At 31.8% G+C, this 24,148-nt stretch overlaps 1 protein-coding gene across 1 annotated transcript in view; it reads left to right on the top strand.

Moving 5' to 3' along the window:
- Positions 1-24,148, top strand: part of LOC126880302 (calbindin-32) — a 697,932-nt gene that overhangs the window by 301,306 nt on the left and 372,478 nt on the right. Inside the window, exons 5-6 of the mRNA XM_050644100.1 lie at positions 735-791; positions 942-1,022. Of these exons, the coding sequence (XP_050500057.1) occupies positions 735-791; positions 942-1,022 (138 nt within the window). The remainder of the gene's footprint in view (positions 1-734; positions 792-941; positions 1,023-24,148) is intronic.

Here is a 24,148-nt window from a genome sequence, read left to right on the forward strand (position 1 = left end):
TATGCAAACTCAAACGTCCTCATACTACAGTGTCGCGCCCGCTTTATTAGCAATTAAAAGAACAAAGGGGTTTTCGATATGTTATTGCAAACAACTGTTCGGGATTTCATCAATCAATGTTTAAAGAAATCTACGTACCTTGGCAACATTGAAATTTTTAGATAAATGTCCGATTTAGGGTTAAAAATGGTCGATTTCGCAATTTTCAAAATTTTCAATCGCTTATATAACAAAAACTATTAACTTAAGAGAAAAATCACTTAAGACCTTTTCTGTTTGGAATGATTCAAAAAACCTAAAAAAATGTGTTCGATGCGAAAAGAATAATTTTAGGAAAAACCCCTAATCTTTCCCCTCGCCTGGCAAGGTCTTATGCTCTTCAGAATCACCTGTCATTGTACACATTTCTTCTAAATGACTTACTCAAACAGATACTTAAATTTAAACCTTACAGGAGAAAGTTTATTTTACCCCTAAACTATGCACTTTATGATTCACCTTGTAGATACACGTGCACGGCTGATGCCTGTCAGGTCACGGTTTTTAGCCTTGGTGTGCTATGAATTATCACTAGACAAATTTCTAGCCTTACAGGACGACGGTTAGTCGGAGAGTTCACTAGCTCTTAGACTATTATAACTATATAATATTTGATATACATATTTATTTTTGGCGAATGGATTTAGTGTCCGCAGTCATATAAACCCAAATAAACAACAATATTTATTTTGTAGATTTGGAGGGAATACGACACTGATGGCAGTGGCTACATTGAAGCTGACGAACTAAAAGTAAGTAATAATTGTTTGTTTAACCTATTTCGCGTTTTAAATAAAGACGACGAATATTTTAATTCAAATTTTTCTCGTTTCCTTTTAAGCTGCTTACGAATAAAACATTTCTTTATTGTTTGCAAACTTTTTCAATATTCTGTTTTTTAGAATTTCCTTCGAGATCTTTTAAAAGAAGCTAAAAGAAATGATGTCTCAGAAGATAAATTGATCGAATATACCGATACAATGGTGAGTACAAACGCTTTCTTAGTTTTTGTAAAGTTTAGAATCTCCCAGGGGCGTAGATATTATTTGAACTAATAATTCACTTAACAGCAACTACAGGAGAGTTTATCTAAAATTTCTAAAATGATTTATAAATATTTTATTAGTATCATCTTTTATTTAAACCATGATACATTTTCCTATATGAATCTAACTTTTATAAATTAAATAAAAGGTATTTTTCCTACAAAAGTGAGAAACAGAAAAGGCGCACAGATTTACTTACAAAATTATTAGTCTATTCACTCACGGTAAAATATCGCAAAACCTCCGAATGTTGAAGAACCGCTTGGATTGACACGAAAGGCATGTACATAGATAATATGTCAAAGAACAAATGTGATATTCTGTCGAGGTCGACTTTTGCCCTAGGGGTGAGTTTCACCTCTTCTCGAGGGTGAAAAAATATACGTTCAAAATAAGTCCTAAAATGAATAAACTGACTAATTCTAAGCAACTTTTGTGCTATAGTCAATATTTTTCGAGTTATTTCCGAGGAATAACTTTTCGAAAATAACTCAAAAAGATAATTAATTTCATTTGAGATGCTAATTAGTGGGGATTTTCACGGTTTTTTACCAAAAACAAATGGGACCAACTTTATTTTGAGCTTAACTTGCTTAAGTTTGATGCTAGAACCTGTTTTAAGAAATAAAAGTAAAGACATCATTACACACTTTAGAAAAGTTGTGAAAAGGGTTTCCAGAGAAGTGCTCATTTTTTGGTTACTTTACTTTAAAATATTAGATTTGGAATTTGATAAACCTACTTTCTCTTCGTCTAACAGTACAGATTTCATAAACACACCGTTTTTTTTTTCAATTCTTTGTGTTATACTTTTGCTGAGAATATATTTTTCGATAAAATACTTAATTTTTGAGTTATTTTCGTAAAAAAGTTTTTTTTTGTTGAAAAATAAACATATATTCACTGAAAAAAAAACTTGAAAACCATTGACTTACTGAAAAAACCCTATAGAACCAAAATTTGCTTAGACTTAGTCAGTTTATCCAGTTCCGGATTTATTTTGAACGTATACTTTTCACCGAAAAGGGGTAAAACTCACCCCTAGGGCAAAAGCACAAAGAATGTCACTTTTTGACACGTTGGTTATGTATATACCAAATTTCATGTCCATACAAGTAGTTCTTTAAAATCCGGAGCAAAAACCTTGAACAAATGGACTATATTAACTGAATACACCTAGACAAAATAAAAAAAAAATAGATAGACGGAAGATTATTACAATTATTACATTATGATAAAATATTTTATGTTTTGTATGTAATAGGACTTATTTTAATATATGAAAACATGTAGACGAAACGCCTCTGAAACAAGTAAGTCAAAATTCAGTGCGATTTCACATTGTGGCAACGAACGCGACATCAAGAACACCCAGAAATAAAGTTCACGCGAGAAAACATTTAAAACTTTAAAATCAGAATAAACTGAAACGAAGTTTCATCTCTTCCCAATAGAACAAGTTTTCAAGTTTCTACGGCATCCTTAATTGAGTGAAGTAGTTTCGCTTGCATTGCATATTAAATAGTAAAAATGTACTCGGTATATTTACCAAGGGCGATAACAAGTAGTAATCACAAAACAAACAAATAAAAATATTAATAATTACCCTTTTATTGCTGACGATATATACCTAACGCGACCTGGGTGCTAACTCGATTTTTCGCTGCATTTACATTGTAGTGTTTTGGTCTAGATGGCCCTGGAATTGCTTCATCCATAAGATGAATCTAATAAACTGACGTTATAAAAATACTTTTATCTACGTACTCAATAGAAAGACCACTCGTTTCATTCAAAGTCAAGCAAATACTATCCTCTAAACCAACGTTGTACATTGAAGCCCTCATGTGCACCTGACAGTAGTAATGGTATGGCGTCTTTAGGCGTCATTCAAAGGGTTAAAACTAGTTATTAAAATAAAACCTTAAACTGCCACTTAAATAAAAATGTAAGTCATAATGATATACAAAATTATAATTTTCTACAATGACCAGTTTTCACAAACACGGATCGCAAATAACACTGGTAAACACATGGTTTGTCCCATGTATCAATTCCACCAATTCTTATGTATTTTGATGGGTAGAATTCAAATTTGTAATCAAAAATATTCCATCACGCAAGGTTTTCTTGGAAAATACCCATTTGTCTTTATGATTTTCATGTCTTTTTTGAAATTTGATTATATTAGAAATAAACCAAAAACCTTCCCAAAAATTTAATTTAAACATTTAATGTTATGGTTTGAGAGTGAGTGGGTGGGGGTGGTTGGGAGTAATTTCCTGTCTAGGTTGTGTTGAAGGTCACAGACATGTCGCGACATGATTGCACTTGTTGACTTATGCAGCTGTCGAGCTCAGTCTGCCGCTCAGTACTGTTTGGTCCCTTGAACAGTGAATTCTATTTGTGTGACAGTGCTTTCACGTTTTGTAGTGTGCATTTTCAGTTCAGCATGCCTCGCAAATGTTTAAACCATCCGGACACGTTTTGTTATGTATGTGGTGAGTTGACTTTCAAATCACAAAGAAGGAATCTTACTCCTTTAATGAAAAAGTGCTATTAACTTTATTTTGGCTGTAAAGTGGGTGATCAGGACAAAAACTGGGCCCCACACATATGCTGTGTAACATGCGGTAGACTACTAACTGGCTGGGCCAATGGTTCTCGTCACATGCCGTTTGCAGTTGCAATGGTCTGGCGGGAGCCAACGGATCACACTTCCGACTGTTACTTTTATTTGACAAAGACAGCAGGGATTACAAGTAAGTCAAAACATACTTTAAAATATGCGAACTTGCCCTCGGCGATCCGACCTGTACCGCATAGTGAAGAACTTCCCATACCACCTCCTCCAACGTCCATAGAAATTGATAAAGCTACAATTCCTGAACCAGATGAAGAAGAAAATGATGATTTACAAGATCCTAGTTTTGATGAATCCACTGAGCCTCATTTATTAACTCAAGGAGACCTTAATAATTTGGTTCGTGATTTGAATCTCTCAAAAAACCAATCAGAACTATTGGGGTCACGCCTTAAGGGTTGGAACTTACTTGGCAAAGGCACTAAAGTATGTTATTTCAGAAATAGGCAACAGGATTTTGAGGGGTTTTTCTCCCAAGAAGGAGATTTAGTATTCTGTAATGATATTTCAGCAGTGATGAACACCTTAGGGCATGAGTATAAACCCGAAGAGTGGCGTTTATTTATAGACTCATCCAAAGTTAGCCTCAAGGCTGTTTTATTGCATAATGGAAACGCATTTCCTTCTGTTCCTTTGGCTCATGCGGCAAAAATGAAAGAAACATATGAAAATATGAGACTGATTCTTGAAAAAATTCATTATGACCAATGCAGATGGAACTTATGCGGAGATCTCAAAGTCATTGCTATGTTACTTGGCTTACAAGCTGGGTATACAAAGTTTTGTTGCTTTCTTTGTGAATGGGACAGCCGAGATCGCATCAGTCATTACAAGAAAAAATCATGGCCGAAGCGGAAGTCCCTCGAGCCTGGTAAGAAAAATGTTGCAAACTTACCCTTGGTTGATCATAAGAAAGTTTACCTGCCACCACTTCATATCAAGTTAGGCTTCATATCAAAGCTATGGACAAGAACGGACAAGGTTTTTTATACTTGAAAGAAAAGTTTCCTAAACTAAGTGAAGCTAAAATCAAAGACGGCATCTTCGTAGGTCCACAAATAAGAGATCTGATTAAGGACAACAATTTAGAATGTAAACTCAATGACTTGGAGAAAAGAGCATGGACCTGTTTCAAAAATGTTGTTAAAAATTTCTTGGGAAACTACAAAGCTGACAACTACAAGGATTATGTCAACAGTCTACTGAAAGCCTACTGTGATTTGGGATGCAACATGTCTCTTAAAATACATTTCTTTGATTCCCACTTGGACTTTTTTCCACAAAATCTTGGTGATGTTAGTGATGAACATGGAGAACGCTTCCATCAAGATATTTCGAGTATGGAAAACCGATATCAAGGAAAATGGAGTCCAAGAATGCTGGCTGACTACTGTTGGACACTGAAAAGAGATGTACCAGAAGCGAAATACTCAAGAAAATCGCTTACAACCACATTTTAACGTAAGTACACCCATATCCTTATAGCTAAGAATAGGTGAATAACGTATATATATTTGAGTTTCACAAGAAAACCTTACGTGATAGAAAAAAAACGGGTTTCTTTTTTGAATTCAGGATAAAAAGTACTATAAGAATCAGGCAACAGAACTCTTGGGACAAAAACTTTTTATTTTTTTGTTGTCCAGTGTAATTAGTGTCAGTTGTACCAGTAGCAGCAGAAAATGACTGTTAACTGCTGCAGGTGCAGCACAAGTTAATAACCAGGAATATGTACCCAATTCAAACACATTTACTTATAGACTAAGAGCCGGGATAGGTGAAATTTGCTAATCATTTTAGGCACGATAAAAGTCTATAACTTAAATAGTTGAACCTAAAAGAAAACGTTTGAACACTGTGCCGTCACTTTTCAGTGGCACATGCGTCGACAGTGGCGCATCAAACTTTCCACTTTTGGACCGGATAAATAAATTATTTATAAATTGACGGCATTAAGACGCAAGGAAGATATTAAAAATATAAGATATAAAAACTATATGCCGTACAAAAATATTGGTTCTGCAGCGTTAAAAAAAATTTCATTTTTCGCATATTTTCATTGATAAAAAAATTATAGAAAACTATACGGCGTGTATGATTTTAAGTAAATATATTTATTTAACAACTATATTTTACTATGCCGTACAAATTCACTGGCCCAAATTCAGTTTTAACCCTTGCTCAACCCTCACTTTTTACGTAGAATAAGGTAATTTATTTCAGGCACCCTAAAACCAAAACATTTAGAAGGTTATATATAAAAATAGTCCCAAATTATTATGCCGTACATTTTGAATGGCACATGAGGTCACAGTAGGAAAATGAATTTTCCGTTTAAAGTTTAGTAAAAAAATTATTGTCTTTTTTCAATTTACTAAAAATATACTATTAAAAAGCTAACCCCGTATAAATATTGTGGCACGATGAAGCAAAAAGCCTCCAAAATCGTTTGCATATCAAAATTATAAAATTATATTATATTATATAAATATATAAATAATTAATCATTTTAATAACTAATTAATAACATATTCCATATTATAACGTAATAATATGGAATATTATTAACCTGATATGGAATAATAATTAATAACCTGCCCGTCGCCATATTGGATGTAGCAAAAAGTGTCAAATCAAGTGGTCCCATCTAGTAAATACAAAATCATCCCTTATGTCGTATCCCCTCTCTCACACATCACTGAATTTTAGTGACACCATATGTCTGGGTTTAAGAGTAAACAGTAGCGCGTCTTCAATATTTTTGTTTTTCGAAAGTTCAGCGAAGTTTCAACAGCGAGGCAACAGTGCGTCGGCAAAACAACAGTGACAGTGACATCATACTATCAAAAACAATAATTATGTTATACTCATAGGCTCGCTGAATGTTGCCTAGTCAGTCACGTTCGATTTCTTTTTATAGAAAATCGATTTTTAGTAGTTCCAATGTGACACGTTTTCCGCGCCCTACTGTTGTCTCTTAATGAACGTGTGCCAGCTTATTTGAAAAGTTATCCAATTATCTATTAAGTAATACAAATATTAATACAATTATTTGTACAGGGTAACAAAAAACTTCTTGAATTAAATTAATTGACACAAACAGTTACATTATTCATCATTAATGGCGTTACTGCCATTCCTCCATACAAAACTCCTCGTGAGTATTTGCCGCGTACACTATTGCCTACCATATTTGTCTGTACTGTGCCACTGTTTCCCATTGTCTCACTCCCGTTTTCTCCAGGCTGTCTGTAATTCCATCTGTCTACTTTTTAAGCCGTCCTACAGATTTCATCCCATTTGGCCTTTAACAAAACACATTGTTGCCACCTGCCACATCGAGTCTATTAGCCTTTATAATAATATACCACTAGATTTTGAGTCGTCAAGGAATTGATTTTTCCACCTCTTGTCTTTGATTCTTGCAACATATCCCTCTCATCTCCATTTTTGTCTTGTAATACGTTTAATAATGTCTTCCACGTTACATTTTAAAATGTTACAAAGAGGAACTCTTTGATAAAACCTTGCATTTTATAGGGAAAATATATGTTCTCGGCTATTTAGATAATTATTTCGATTATTTCATTTAAACAGGTTCTGACCATCTGACCAATACAAAGCTATAAGAATAAAAATTACAGCTATTATTTTTTTTCCGATTATTTCATTCATAGGAGATTTTAACCAATAGAAAGCTACGGAAATAAAAACTAAACTGATAATTTTTGATAATATCCCGTCGTCAAGTATATTACGTCAGATGCCCTTCGTTGCTACGAAAAAATACATTCAGTGTTATTAATGACAATTAATATTTTAAAAGTTATAAAAGTGACGACTTTCAACTGTCAAATATTTATAACAACTGTGTTTAATTGTACTAATTTTTTCTACTTACACAAATAAATTACAATAAAATTTTGGTTTTGAACAGTTTATTCATGAAATAATCGCAACAAATTGCACTCGATCTCTAAAATTATTATCGAATTGTTGCCCTCGTGACACTTTGAGATAATTTCACTCCCCTGCGGGTCGTGAAATTAAAACTGTCAAAGTGTCACTCGGCAAAAATTCGATAATTTTAGAGCACTTGTGCAATTACTACTGATTATTTCATTCATAGGAGATTCTGACCAATCTACAGAAGTAACAATTAAAGTGATACTTTTTGATAATATCCCGTCGTCAAGTATATTACGTCAGATGCCCTTCGTTCCTACGAAAAAATACATTCAGTAACATTAATGACAATTAATGTTTTAAAAGTTATAAAACTGATGACTTTCAACCGTCAAATATTTATAACAATTGTGTGTTTAATTGTACTAATTTGTACTTACATAAATAAATTACAATAAAATTTTGATTTTGAACAGTTTTATTCATGAAATAATCGCAACAAATTGCACTCGATCTCTAAAATTATTATCAAATTTTTGCCCTCGTGACCCTTTGGCATAATTTAAAACTGTCAAAGTGTCACTCGGGAAAAATTCAATAATTTTAGAACTCTTGTGCAATTACTACTGATTATTTCATTCATAGGAGATTCTGACCAATACAAAGCTACAGAAATTTGAATTAAATCGATAATTTTTGATAATCTCCCGTCGTTAAGTATATTACGTCATATGCCCTTCGTTGCTACGAAAAAATACATTCAGTGACATTAATGACAATTAATGTTTTAAAAATTATAAAAGTGATGACTTTCAATCGTCAAATATTTATAAAAACTGTGTGTTTAATGGTACTTACATAAATAAATTACAATAAAATTTTGGTTTTGAACAGTTTATTCATAAAATAATCGCAACAAATTGCACTCGACCTCTGAAATTAATATAGAATTTTTGCTCTCGTGACACTTTGACATAATTTCACTCGCCTTCGGCTCGTGAAATTAAAACTGTCAAAGTGTCACTCGGGAAAAATTTAATAATTTCAGAGCTCTTGTGCAATTACTACTGATAGTTTCCCGTCGTCAACAATGACGTCAGATGCCCTTAGTTTCTACGCAAAATGAACATTCAATTAAATTAATGACAATAATTAATGTTTTACAACTTGTCAAAGAGAACACCATGAACAGGTTTAGCAAATATTCAGGCGAAGATATCAAAAAAAATATTAGTTAAAACGATTTAAAAAACAATTATGTTCATGAAATAATCTTATCGATTTACACTCGAGTTCTTAAAAATTACCGATTTGTTTTGCCCTCGTGACACTTTGACATAATTTTGCTCCCCTTGGGTCGTGAAATTAAACCTGTCAAGTGTTATTTGGGATACAAATCGATAATTTTATAGCTCTCGTGCGTAATTACTACTGAAAATTAACAAGAAAAACCCAGCTAGCAATAGATAATTTTTGATAATCTTCAAATCTGCATATTTAATTCGTCCTACTCCATTAGCTAACACAAACAAAAATTGTTGTAAAGACAAAAGTATGGAATTTTGCCAAAATAAAGCTGCTCATGAAAAATGAGCTTGTTAGTAATAAATGGTTAAAATGGGCATGGGGTCCCGGACTATAACTTATTTGGTTCAATAAATTCAGTTGAAAGTTTTTATAATGCGATATAGCCCAGTAAATGAACGGGAAATTCGGCGATACCGTGTAATTTTCAGGGGCAACTCCGAATTGCATGAAAATTTGGATTTGGGTTCTACTTACCCTCCACTTCAAAGTTGAAATTGTGCCGTTGGTTGCTTTTACTTGGGGGGTGACAGTCACCCCTTCTCGGGGTTGAAAAAACATACGTTCAAGATAAGACCAGAAATTGATAAATTTACTGATTTTAAGCAACTTTTGTTCTATAAAGTTTTTTACCCAAGTCAATACTTTTCGAGTTATTTGCCATTGAAAATGTTGATTTTTCGACAAAAGAACTACGTTTTCAAACGGTTTTTCGCAAATAACTCAAAAAGTAAATATTTTATCGAAAAAAATACCCTTAGCAAACGTGTAGCTTAAAAAAAACCCAAAAAAATGGTGTATCATTAAAGTATATCACTCAAATAAAAACAAAGTTGCAGCTCATGAAAAATACGTTCTTATTCGTCTAATTCCAAATCGAATATTTCAAGGTGAAATCACCGAAAAATTAAGCACTTTTCGGGAAAAACCCATTTAAACTTTTTTAAAGTGTTTATAAAAAGCTTTGTTTTAATTGTTAACAAAAGTTTTAGCATTAAAAATAAGCGAGTTTCGCTCAAAATAAAGTTGGCCCTCTTTTTTTGTAAAAAATCCTGAAAATCTCGCCGTGTTTAGCTCCCCAAATGAAATTAATCGCTACCGCTTTACAAACAATTTACTTACCTATCTATTTTTTATATGATCTGTCAGTCTCACCGGTTTAAAGTGTTTATTTTTGAAAGGGTTATAATTGAGAAAGCTTGAATGGGTCACTAATCACGAGTTTATGCAAATTTTGAACAGCCATATCTTAACCAATTTTTGTCTTACGGAGAAATAAAATGAAACTAGCATATTTATAATAGCAAAACCTACATTTTTTTACTTTTTAAGATTTTTCTTAGCACTAATACTTTATAAGTCATTTTGAAAAAATAAAATTTTTCAAAAATTTTTAGAATTTCTTTTTTACTATAAAACCAAATGTTTTCAAAAATAAGCACTTCAAACCAATCAAACTTACAGATCATATAAACAATACACATACCTACAGTTAAAATAGATGGTAAAGCCAAACGATTAATTTTATTTAAGGTGCTAAATAGGGGGAGGTTTTCACGATTTTTTGTACAAAAAAAGGGGCCAAATTTTTTTCCATTGTAACTCGTTTATTTTTGATGCTGTAAACTTTTGTAAAAAACAAATAATAAGCTTTTTTTCGATACTTTAAAAATGCTAATAATGTTTTCCCGAAAAACATTTCTTTCTTCGGTGATTTCGTGTTGAATTATTCGATTTGAAATTAGACGAATAAGAACGTATTTTTCATGAGCTACAACTTTGCTTCTACTCAATTTGTAGACTTTACTGGTACACCATTTTTTTCGTTTTTTTTATAGGCTACACTTTTGCTAAAAACATTTTTTTCGATAAAATATTTACTTTTTGAGTTATTTGGCAAAAACGGTCTGAAAACGTAGTTTTTTGTCGAAAAATCAACATTTTAAATCGCGAATAACTCGAAAAGTATTGACTTACGTAAAAAACCTTATAGAACAAAAGTTGCTTAAAATAAGTCAATTTATCCATTTCCGGCCTTATTTTAAAGGCCCGTTTGTCACCCCCCGAGAAGGGGTAAATGTCACCCCCCAAGTAAAAGCAGCCAACAGCACAAATTCAACTTTGAAGTAGAGGGTAAGTAGAACCTAAATCCAAATTTTCATGCAATTCGGAGTTGCCCCTGGAAATTACACTCCAAAGCGGTCATTTATTGGGCTAATAATAAACACTTGATTTCCGCCTTCGGATAATGTAAATGGATTTAATCCCATAAGAAGCACTCAATGTGTAGATTTGCCTTATTGGAAAATGTAACTCAATCGCCCGATTTCCGAGGTCACATTTCAAGTTCTCTTAACTTGTGTTTGGAATCAATTCTAAGTGATCGGTATTAAATTACAGTTCCTATCCATTTTCCGTTCAACAAATTAAGTTTAAATCCTTAAAGTGTAGATATATGGTTATAGGTAAGATGGAGATAACTGAATTATAACTATTTTCATTGAAATATATAGCCCTTGGGCCCACATATAAAATGATTATTTATGACCACACCGTCGAAATTTTTGTAGGTACTTGTTATTTAAGTGGAGTCGGACAAATTTGGAGCTTGGCGCATTATGGAAGTGGGGCGTTTATCTGTCAAGCTGTCACGAAGTTGTCAATTTTATTCAAGAAAAAAATTGGTTTTTATCATACAAACAGCGGAAACAATTTTGTCGGAAAATTTTGTGTCAAATTTATGAAAATTATATTATGCGCAGTCGAATGCGCCGAAGATTTCAATTTCCTGGAATTTTTTTATTTACAATCATTTTACCGGCAAAAATAGGAGGTTATAAGTAATTATATTCTAAATAAAAAAATCTAAGTGTCCGACAAAAATATTGGGGCAAATCGACAGTAGGACAAAAAATTTAATTTTTATTAGTAAACTATACTTTCAAAGGCTGCTGGATTTGTGCATCCATTATCTTGAGAACCATTTTTCCGACACACATAGTAGGTTACAAGTAATTATATTCTTAAACAAAAAATGTAATTGTGTGACAAAAATGTTGGGGTAAACGAACAAAAAACATAATTCTTTAGGTTATCGACGTACTTAAGAGGAGGCATTGTCAAAAAAATTTTCAAAACATTTTTTTCTGTTAGTTTTGAATCGATTTAGCTGAAAATTGGTACACACACTAAGTACAACATTTAAAAGAGCGCGACGTATTTATGTCAAAAATTTTATTTGGGTTATACCCAAAATTAAAAAAAAAATTTCCGACAGGAGGAAAACTTTTGGAAAAAATTTGATCTGAAAAAATTTGTGTACATACTCCTTGACAATGACAAACATCGTTCTGTAGTTTTTTTCTCGAATTTTCAAAAAAATTTCCGACAAGAGGGAAAATTTCGGAAAATATTTTATCCCATTATTTTTGTCCGACAAGTGATCAATATGCATTACAAGGTGTAAGAAAACAGTACAAAATAAAAACGACTTCTGTGGTAACAAATAAAAAAAAATCAATGAAATTGACATCTTCGGCGCATCCGACTGCGCATATGCCCCGTGAAAATTGTCCGATAAGGTTACCACATTATTGTAAAAAGGTTTTATGGTAGATTCTGTTAAAATTAGCCGTGTGGTAATAAATTTATTATTTTCAGAAATTTGACATATTTAGCGTGTCCGACACGTCATACGGTCCAATATTTTTGTCCGATAAAATGGGTTTCGCTGTTTATATGAGAAAAACCATTGATTAAAATAAAATGACCAATGTGGTTATAAAATTTTTTCTTGCATAAAATTGACAAGTTCGGGGAGCTTGACAGACAAACGCCCCACTACCATAATGCGCCAAGCTCCAAATTTGTCCGACTCCACCCAAATAACAATTACAAAAAATTTGGACGGTGTGGTCATAAATAATAATTTTATATATGGGCCCGCGGACTAATAGGAATAGTTATTTTAGAGATCATTGAATAAAATTTAAACTCATTTTAATTTGAAATTTGAGTTACGTTTCTACACTTGTATTGACGTAATGTCCATTCCTGCTTTTTCCAACAGTTTTCCTTGTCCATTGACACTGTCGTTTTCCATATTTGTGTATCCGTTCGATTCCGAGGCATATTTTCCGTTTTCAAAACAGACCGTTTTTTACAAGGGCATGTTGTTGGCCTTGTGCTTAACCCTCCTCTTTAATCCGGGCTTGGGACCGGCGATATTGACTTTAAGCTACTCCATTCACTTAACAGGCATTCCAGGCGGAAGAGAATATGTTCCTAAAAATAAAATATTCACATTGATAAGATAGTAGTGTATGGTCGAAGCGAATATCGGTGGGATATGTGCATTTTATCAATGAAATTCGATATTTTTAAGATATTCCAGAAGCCGCTATAGATAAAATGTTTTAACAACCTATTAATCATTCATGATTACTCGACGAATATTAGTACGGTTAAAATAATTTAGACTATAACCGGACAATGATGATTTAATGAGTAAAATTTAAAGTTTTTTTTTTACTTTAATGACAAAAAAGTAAGCCCATTAGCAGAACCCAATAAAAAATTATTTTGCACATCTTATTTGAAACATTATTTCGTTGAAAAATCTCATTTTTGTTGGCAAAAAAAATATAGTAATTTGTTTGGACTAAATTACAGTTGTGTTTATCTTAAAAAGGATATGTTACTATCAACTTTCACACAATGTTGCCAAACTGAATTTTGTTATTTTGGGTGTAAATTTTTTCCACGTATCTCCGAGGGTACAATACCACTTGGTTGTTCAAATAAAAAGGTACGAAACGTCGTAATAACGTAACCCCAAACAAATTTGCCTATGCCGCTATGGAATAACGTAGCGAGATATCCAGGGATGCACATGTAGCCTTCAGATACTTTTATAAGAGCGCCGTCCAATTAATGCGGCAGTTGGTATGAGGACATCATGGCCACAGCATAATAAACGCAACAGCAGCGACACACTAGAAGGCGGGAAAAGTTCGCGCACTATTACTGCGCAGATCGTCGGCCATTTTGTGCGTAGTACCAGACAGTGTAGAAAATCGACAGTGTTGCCGATTTGTACATGATTATCAGATTTACTTAACTTTTATGACATTCTGATAATAAATATTTTTAACATAATTTTATACGTATGCCTGTGGGAATTATGTCAATAATTGGGACAAAATACAAAATATTGACGATGAATGGCGATTGTATTGTTAATCTTTTGCAGAAATTTCAGAAAATATTCAAAAATAATCTCTTACGGGTAATGCAGAAATCTCACCAATGCAGAAATAAAAAAATCACGTTTTCTTAGATATCGTATGTCGACGTTTAAATGCGATGTGTCAGCAAATATTAAATTAGTGTTAGCAAAAGCGAAGGAGTAAAAGAATGTTACTCCTTTCAAACAGACAAAAAATGTTAAATTATTTTAATCACATAAAGTCTTCATTTTCACAAGATGAGGATGACGAAATATTATTTGAAAGCGTTCCAGATGTAGTTTTATTATAGTATAATATATTACAAATAATTTTGTTACACGTATTTTTGAATTAACAAGTTAAATAAAATACCTTTTTCTTAATGTATTTTTATTACCCTTAGAAACTACTAACATCAAAAATTTTAACATAATTTTTAGCAAAATCTGATCATTTTAGCAGTGGCTTAATATAATTTCATATAGTGACATCGGCAACACTGACGAACGAACACATCACATCACACTGAGATGTACTACGCTAAAAATGGCGACTCTGTACTTTTCAACTTCAAAGGCGGCATCGGGGAGTGTCCTTGCTGGTTTCGTTTATTATGCTGTGTCATGGCGTTCACATTGCAAAATTCACTAACTGAGGAACAAGGAGGCGTTACCAGGTTTCTGACCACGGAAAGTGTTGAACCGGTTGCTATCCATCGCCGGATGGTGACCGTATACGAAGAAGATTGTGTGTCCGACAAGTCACCGAGAAAATGGTTTGCGCGTTTTCGTGCAGGCCGTAAGAGCTTGGTTGACGAACCATGATCAGGTCAGGCAAACAGGGTTATCATTATCACGGTCGATCTCATCAACAAGGTGGACGACCAGGTAAGAAGTGATCGGTCACCCTGCGATTTCCATGAGTTTGGTCCCCTAAAAAAACATCTCAAAAGAAGCTCTTCAAGTCGGACGACGAACTGAAGGACGCTGTGAGGGACTGGGTGTCACGGCCACAGGAATTATGGGAACAACGAATCACAGTGCCGTTTCGTACCTTTTCGTTTGAATAACCTTAGTATTTAAAATAATTTATAAATAATATATTTTACAGGGTGTGTTCCAAAAGTAGCATGACGGTCGAATATTTCACGAAAACTACATCGCACCGAAAAACTGAAAAATACGTGTTCAATATTTTTTTAAAAATCTATCGAATGCCATCAATTATGACCTTTCAACTCCACCCCAGAGTATGAAGCGTGAGTAACCTTGAAATCCTAAACAGGGCCTCCATTTTTATAACATATTTGGATTATTTATGAACAAGTAAATTAGTTGAATGAATATAATTCTATTTTTCACAATATTTAAAATTGTTATTATGAAAAGTTATTTAGAATTAAAAACAATGTTTCAGTATGTAATTATATCCTCCTTGAAATATTCTGAACTATAAAAGTACTTTACTTTACATCTATAATCGGAAAAATTCGATTTATTTTGATACCCTAGGAAATATTTGGAAACTGAAACTGAAAGAAAAAATATCTAAAAAAATATCTAAAAAATGTCTTTTTAATATTTTTCAAAAATCTAATGATACTAAACCCCATCCCCCTGGGGATGGAGCAAGCACAAACTTATTACAAAAAATATTATATGGAAACGTCCATTTTTATAGCAGACTTGGTTTGTGTATTAAGTACCATAAAAATTTACATCCCCACCCTACCCACCTCCGGATGTATAATTAACAGGAAATCAATTTTTTGGATGAAAATATTTAAAACAATTAAAATAATCAATATTTTATATAATAAATCTGTATTTTATATATACAGTATGTCCATGTAAGTTGTATTCATATGGAAAACGTTTTTAATATTAATTTTAGGAAAAAAGTTATTCTTTATAAAAAGCTCTGCATGGTCCAAAACCTAAGATTTAACCATCAAATATCAAATTTTTTGAATATTAAACGAGGCATGTCAAAAAGTTTGAATTTCACTCAAGAGTAAAGTAGCTTTATTTTTCACAATGTTGATAATTGCTATATTGAAAAGTTGGTTGGAATTAAAAACTATATTCTAGTATGCAATTACATCCTTCTAATTGGTTTTTTTTTAGACAAATTATGGTTAACTAACATTATTTTCAGTTATTTCAATTCAGATAACTCTTTTATTATTAATTTTACGAAAAAATTATGTTCTGTACAAAGTTCTGCATGGTCTAAAACCTAAAATACAACCATCTTATGTCAAATTTTATCAATTTTATACGAGGTATGTCAAAAAATGTGAATTTCGCTCAATAGTAAAATACGTCTATTTTTCACAATACATATTTATAATTGTTATTATTAAAAGTTATTTAGAATTAAAAACAATGTTCCAGTATGTAATTATACCCTCCTTGAAATATTCTCAACTATAAAGTTACTTTACATCTAAATTTATCTTTTTTGACATACCTCGTATGTATGTATACACCGTTCTTAGGCGTCAACGCCCTTCGGTAGGGATCTATGGAGGAGTATCACCAAGCCGGAAGCCCTTATCCCTTCCCGTACCGCTCCTCCATAGGTCGATCAGACGCCAGTTTATTCCAGACCAAGCCGTAGACTCTATTGAGTTTTATACTACGGCGTTGGCCTTTTATAAATTTCATGACCTAGCTGAGGCTCGAACCAGCGACCGCAAATCGCAAATCCACTAAACTTGTCGATCGACTGAGCCCCAGCTAACATACCTCGTATAAAATTGATAAAATTTGATATAATATGGTTGTACTTTAGGTTTTAGACCATCCAGAACTTTTTATTAATAATCACTTTTTTTCGTCAAATTAATAATAAAAGAGTTATCAGAATTGAAATAACTGAAAATAATGTCGGTTGTCCATAATTTTTCAAAAAAAAAATTTGCAATTAAAAGGTTTTAATTGCATATTAGGATATAGTTTTTAATTCCAAACAACTTTCCGTAATAGCAATTTTCAGTACTATTGTGAAAAATAAAGCTACGTTACTCTTGAGTGACATTCAAACTTTTTGACATACCTCGTATAACATTCATAAAATTTGATATCTGATGGTTGAATCTTGGGTTTTGGACCATGCAGAACTTTTTATAAGGAATAACTTTTTTTCTTAAAATTAATAATAAAAAAGTTTTCCATATGGATACAACTTACAGGGACATACTGTATAATTAATATTTATACCTTAATATTGTTTAACTCTTGATGGATGGTTTTGTCATCATGAAAAAAATTTGTTTGTAAAAAAAAGATTTGTATACAAATAATCTAACAGCATTTTTATGTTTCTAAATGAAAATATTATCATTTAAAATTTAAAAAAGTCCTTTAAATTACTTCATAATATCCTTTCTGCTTATAAACAAATTATTTTCTTTACTAATAAAATATGTTGCAATTTTTTTGCTTCATCCATTTTGTACGTTTTTTTTAAGTAAACATTAGGTCTGTATTAATTTGTTTTTCTGGAATTACAGCGGTTACAGAAATTTTGTTTAGTTTACTTCTGCTTGTACAATCTGAAGCTTTAATAAAAATGGAGTCTAATATTAATTTAAGATTTTAACGTTGATCCCCGCTTCACCCCAGGGACTTGGGTTGGAGATCCTGTTTGATATAAATCAATAGATTTTTGAAAAATATTATTTTTAAATCACCTGCTTTTTGGTTTTTTATTTAGAAGTATCCTTCTCGAGATATTAGGATAATTCACTTAATTTTTCGTTTTTAAGAGTATCACGAAAAATCGTCTTTTATGATTACCGTGCCATCTGTCAACAATTCTAAAAAATGTCTCAAATAAATGTTACTTGTTGTTTCATAAAGAATGCAAGTCTTCAGTAGAAATGGGGGTTCACATTTAACCTTTAATTACACGCGCTGGCGTATTTTGTACGCCAGATATAAGAATTCAACTGGAAATATATTTAAAAATTTAATTGTTAACCTTGTTTATCTCTATAACCTATCACTGGAATGTGCTTTACTATTTGGTTTTAGTTTCGTTATAATCGGCGTTCTGGGAAGATCGTAATTTACAGTTTATTATTTGCTGTTTCCGGTGGTGGACAATATACGCCACGATTATATTAATATAAGTAGTAATATAAGTACATATTTCAATAGTTTTTTAGTCATTATGGCACAAAATATATTTTTCTTTATAAACAATACTTTTTCTCCTGTAAAAAATCACATTGCAAAAAATTTTTTATTAGTTATTTTATTTATCATGGAATCCAGTTATTCCATCATTCCAGTTATAAATCCCAATTGGCTTACTGAGAAGGAACTCCCAAGTATTCACTGATGCCGAATAAGGTTTAGAACAAACAACTAAATGAATTTTTTCAAAAAAAAAATAAACAAATCCGCTGTTTTTAAGTGTATTTTCTTGTGGCGTATAAAGTACGCCATGCGTGTAGTTATGTTATAACTTGATGCGCGGGTAGTTAAAGGTTAAGATTTTAAAGTTGCAGGCAGCAACACATCATTTACGAACAAATGCAAATTTCTCGAAGCATTCTTTTAACACCGCCTTTATAACAAGCATGTATGGGGCGCCAAGTTCTTGAAAATTTCAAGAAAAATTTCGATTTAAAGGCAAGAAGTTGATACCAAGAAAAGAATTCTTATTTTGGTCACCCCTACAAACAGTAGAAGAAGGATCAGAATTTGATGCCGATATTACATCCACATTCCCCTACACCCGACACTATATATACACGAAATTTTCGATTTTCCAAATCTGACTGAATTGAAAATTGGGCCAACTCCCACAATGATCAGGAAAAGACTCACCCATTCATATTTCACCATCCGTTTTGGTCCACGGGTGTGGATTTTACGGCCCTTCCTATTTAGGGTCTGTTTTTCGTTCTCGTCCCCAAAACTTCCAAAAACTTCAAAAATTTAACTCCGACCTTTACGGCTTCTGATAGTACTGATCATTACCTTCGTAACGCATGTCTAATTTTGAAAATCGGTAATACCATTCAAAAGTTACCGAGCTCAGAAATATGACTCAATTTTTATTTAAAAAAAGGGGAAATGTTTGTCGATATGTATGTATGTGGAAAAGTTAAACCGATCTGAATTCTTTTTCTGTGTTTGAAGAGGGGGTCAGGGTCGATTTAGAATCAATGTAGTTTGTGACTTTTGACCACCCATAAGCCAGCTATAGAACTTGGTAGGTACAAAACGGCTTATTTTTGGGGGTATATATCTTCGGTTCAAGAAGAGATAGGAGAACCGCAAATACACCAAATCAATAGTATTGAGTTAGGCTTTCAAATGGCGTTTAAGCCGCTAGGATCAGGCATACACACGGTTCAGTATAGCCGAAAAACTGAAAAACTAAACTTTGAAAATTTTGTTTTTTCGACAATTACTCAAAATTTCAACCTACGAATTGTGCCAATAACTAAGCGTTTGTAGAAGAACTCTAGACTTATCTAACGGTGTATACCTCATATTCGGGAAAATTCAAATTTTTAAGTTATAGGCGTTTCAAGTATGATCAAATCTATTTCTTATGGGAAAAAACGGTTTTTCAGGCTCAATAATTCTTGTAATAGCTTCAGTTATCATACTTTACCTTAGATTCATCAGATACTACTTGTCAATACGTTTCAAACTCATGTTTAGTGATCAAAATTGGTTAGGCCGTTTAGAAGTTATTAAGATATAAAAGTATAATCCAATTAACGATTATTCCCTAAATGGTTTATGTAGTTGTAGTGGTTACGACGCTAAATTAGATCTGGCAACGGGCAATTCGAGTTTATTTATCGGCCATTTCAATATTTTTTTTTTCAATCTATTTCGAATAGACAAAAAATCTAGTGTATATTCGATGGACACTAGATCATTTGGGAGATATGCGACAAAGGCGACTATTTATAAATCTTAACGTGTAATCGAGAAACATTACATTTAACTTCATACATTTAATTTATAAATAACTTTGAAAAACTCCTGATAAAAGAATAAAAAACCGCTAAACGCCGTAAAAATGAGTGGCGCATACAATATTCTAGCTACAAAAGAATTGACATGAATATATGTATTTTCATTTTGATGCAAAACAAAATTCCTGTTTTATTTTAAAAGATTTTTCCATTATATTCCAAAACTAGAATTTTGTTTTGCATCAAAATGAAAATACATTTTCGCGCCACGTAATATTCATATCAGATCTTTTTTAGCTCGAATATTGTATGCGCCACTCATAGTCGAGGAAATGAAGCTGAAAAACTGGCAAAACCTCGCAATTTTTTCGGCCAGCATCGACTTGTACAAAAATTTGGGATTAGGCTCATTACACCCTCTAGTTCATTTTCTATATTGATCCGTTGTACGCTTTTGGTTTTTTAAGGGTGAAAACTACCCCTAATTGTAAAAAATTATAAAATAACATTTTAAACTTTAATATTGTCAACATTTGGTTCTTATTAGTTACGTAATGATTGTTTTATGCTTTAAGGTATACTATCATAATATTTCAACCCTTAAAACCACCCTTGTTGGAGCTATATATTAAAAATTTACTTATCCTAAAAGAATAATTGCGGCTTGCATCGATTAACATAAAAATTTGGGATTAGGATCATCTCACCCTGTACTTCATATTCTATATCATGCTTATCGGCGGTGATTATTTTTAGGGGTGTAAACTACCCCTTATTGTCAAAAATTATATAAAAATATTGTAAACTTTAATATGTGTAAAATGTGATTTGATTGGTTAAAAATGATTGTTTTATACTTTAGAATATAATATCATAATAGTTCAACCCTTAAAAACCACCCTTAATAACATTACAGTTTTTAAGTAGATATTTTAATAGATCTATACGAACCAGTTCTGTCGTATTATACATACATTGAAAATTATCCATAAGCGGACTATTCGAATTTTTCGAAAAAAAAATCGTTTTATAAACATAGATAGCTCCTTCATTTTTGGCGATAAGACGTTTTTTAAAAACTGACGTTGTAGGATTTTTGAAGAGTTATAAGATTGTGTAAAGTAAATTGCGTAAGATCCCTTAGATTTTAATTAGGGTGGGTTTAAAGGGCTCGAATAAGGGGGTGTTTGCTCGTAAATAGAGGTTTTAAACAGCTATATCTCTCTAACTGTTCACTTAAATGAGAATCTATGCACAAGAAAATTTTAGCTATTAAAAAAGCTACAATTTAGTGGTCCATCGTTTTTCTCGTATCTCTAGTATTTTCGGAGATATTTTGAAGTAAAAGGTGAAAAATGGGAAATTGCAAAAAAATAATTTTTCTTTAAACTCCAATTTTTCTAAAATTAGGCCCTTTAAATAGGTCAAACTTCTTGGGTGTATTGATAATACAAATATAAAAGGAATTACAGAAAGGTGAAGACCAATTTTTAATTAGGAGGGTAGTTAGGGGGTTGTTTTCACTGATTTTTTCGTAGAGAAAAGCAGGTACCGACGTTTTTTTGATCATAAGTCGCTTAATTTTCAGGCTATAAACTTTTTATTATTACGTTTTGAAAGATCTAACTGTATACTTGAAAAATATTATATAAGTTTTCCTCGAAAAATGCAAAGTTTTTCCGTTATTTGGCTTTGAATATTTCAAATTATGCATTTGACGAAAAAAGCTAACTTTTAACATACCGTATCTCGGTTTTATTGGTCTTAAAGATATTACAGAAAAAGAATTTGGTTTGTGTTACTAAATGATACAATTTTGATATCTACAGTTTTTTTGATTAAATGCATATTTTTCGAGGTATTCTCGAAAAACCCTCTAAAAAAGTCGATTTTATCGTCGAAAAACTGTTACTTTCAACCGCGAGTAACTCGAAAAATATTAGTTTTACGAAGAAAATGTAAAAAACATTTTTTTCTTAGAATTAATTTTTACATCGATTTACATGGTTAAAATTTAATAAAAAATCCCGCCCCGTAGATGGGGTGGCAACCACCCCCAAGGTTTTAGCGTACAGCAGCATGATCTAGAAAATGATCCTTGGACTATTACCCACCTTCTGTGAAAATTTCAAGTAAATCCATGCTGGACGAAAAAATTGCGAGCCAAAATGCTTCATTTCTTCGACTATCATTTTTACAGCGTTTAGCGGTTTTTTATTCTTGATAGAATATACACCCAATTGAACACGTTAATATAAAAATAACTAAAAACATAGTGTTTAATAAACTCATTCTAATATATAAATAAGGTTGATAACTCGTTAAAAGTCGATAAAATCGCAGAAGCGTGCACCATCTCAATTCTATTCTATTATCCCGGAAAGACGGTAGTATAAATTGTCAATTTCAATTTTTATTAGAAAACAAACTGCAGAAAACAAGAGGATATTATTATCATTCAGAACTAAAGTTGTTTCAAGAGTTCCAGTATTTTACGGTCGAGTAGTTGTAATTTTTATCTTCCTCTGGAATTTTTAATATTTACTCAGTAAACTCAGCCGGCTGGTGTTTTATTATAATGCAATTTAGCATGTTTTAACAATGATAAGGTAATTTGGCATGGTCTTTCACAATTTGTATAAATTATACATATAGCACAATAAAAAATATTGTTCTGTTTCTTTCTGGCATTTATGTAATTTAGTATTCTAATTGGGAAGTAAGCCACAATTTAACTTGAAAAATTATTTTATTGACGTTGTGAATACCACTTCGGAGGTCGTTACCTAAATAACAAAGATTAATAAATTAAACGAATTTTGTTGCGTAGTAAAAAAAATCTTCGAATAATAATTTAATTTAATCTGACTCACTCATATCGGCAATTCCGACATATTATAATATCGATGGCTTTTTGACAAAACATCGTAACCGACAAAACGCAAATTTTACAGGAGGCGACTTTTTCTTCTACCGACTTTTCGGTTAATATAATTAAAATTTTGAAACTGTGATAAATTAGTACATAAAAAAAGATAATAATTAAAGAAAAAAACTGTACTATAACATTCTTTAATTAAATTATGTAGCATACGATACTTTGTGAGACCTTGTCTATGTAAATTTTAGTTGAAGCTTGTCGCTTAAGATAAACATCGATAGTTTTAAGGTATCAATTTATAAATGAATATTCATAAATAACGTAAGTATCTTAAGAGGAAAAATATTATTCATGACTCATGACAAAAATCGACAAAGAAAAATAAAATTCAATACATATATTAATATGTGACACTCTGATCTTCTTCATCAGTTTCTGCCAATGTGTCAGGAATTTCACTTTTGTAACTTAACTCTTCATATTCTTGCACAAACTCCTGTGGTATGACATGTTTCCGACATAGGTTTATGTGTTTTTTAAAGCTTAAGATGTAAACTTTAAACTGCACTAAATTATTTTGCGTTAGACATTAAATAAACAACATCTTTTTGAGAAAATTAAGAAAGATAAAACAAATGTAGGTAATAAAATAACCGAAAAATATCAGTTAAAAAAATGTTTGTACAAAGTCGTCAAAACCTTTTTCTGTACAACTTACCTAAATAATAACAAGCTTAAAAATGTATAAATGTAATTGTTTTTGAGCTCTTACACAGTATGTCTGCATAACTTGGAACCTATTGATTACTTTTTATTATTAGTTTAAAAAAACTACTTATAAGATATTAAATTTCATTAATTTCATACGAGGTATGTCAAAAAATGTGAATCTTGTTCAAGAGTAAAGTAGCTTTATATTTCACAATATCGAAAATTGTTAATAAAAAAAGTTGTTTGGAATTAAAAACTATGTTTCAATGTTCGTTCTATATTGACTCCCCTACATTTGTTTCAGGTTTCAGTGAACTTACTACGTTGATATATTTACTACTAAGTTGATATATTTTTGTTGCAAATATAATATTTATGATATGTGCACAAGAACAACTAAAAACCATAGGTTACGTCATTACCAAATTAGTAAATTAG

Source organism: Diabrotica virgifera, chromosome 2, assembly GCF_917563875.1.
Source record: "Diabrotica virgifera virgifera chromosome 2, PGI_DIABVI_V3a".
NCBI classification, from domain to species: Eukaryota; Metazoa; Arthropoda; class Insecta; order Coleoptera; family Chrysomelidae; genus Diabrotica; species Diabrotica virgifera.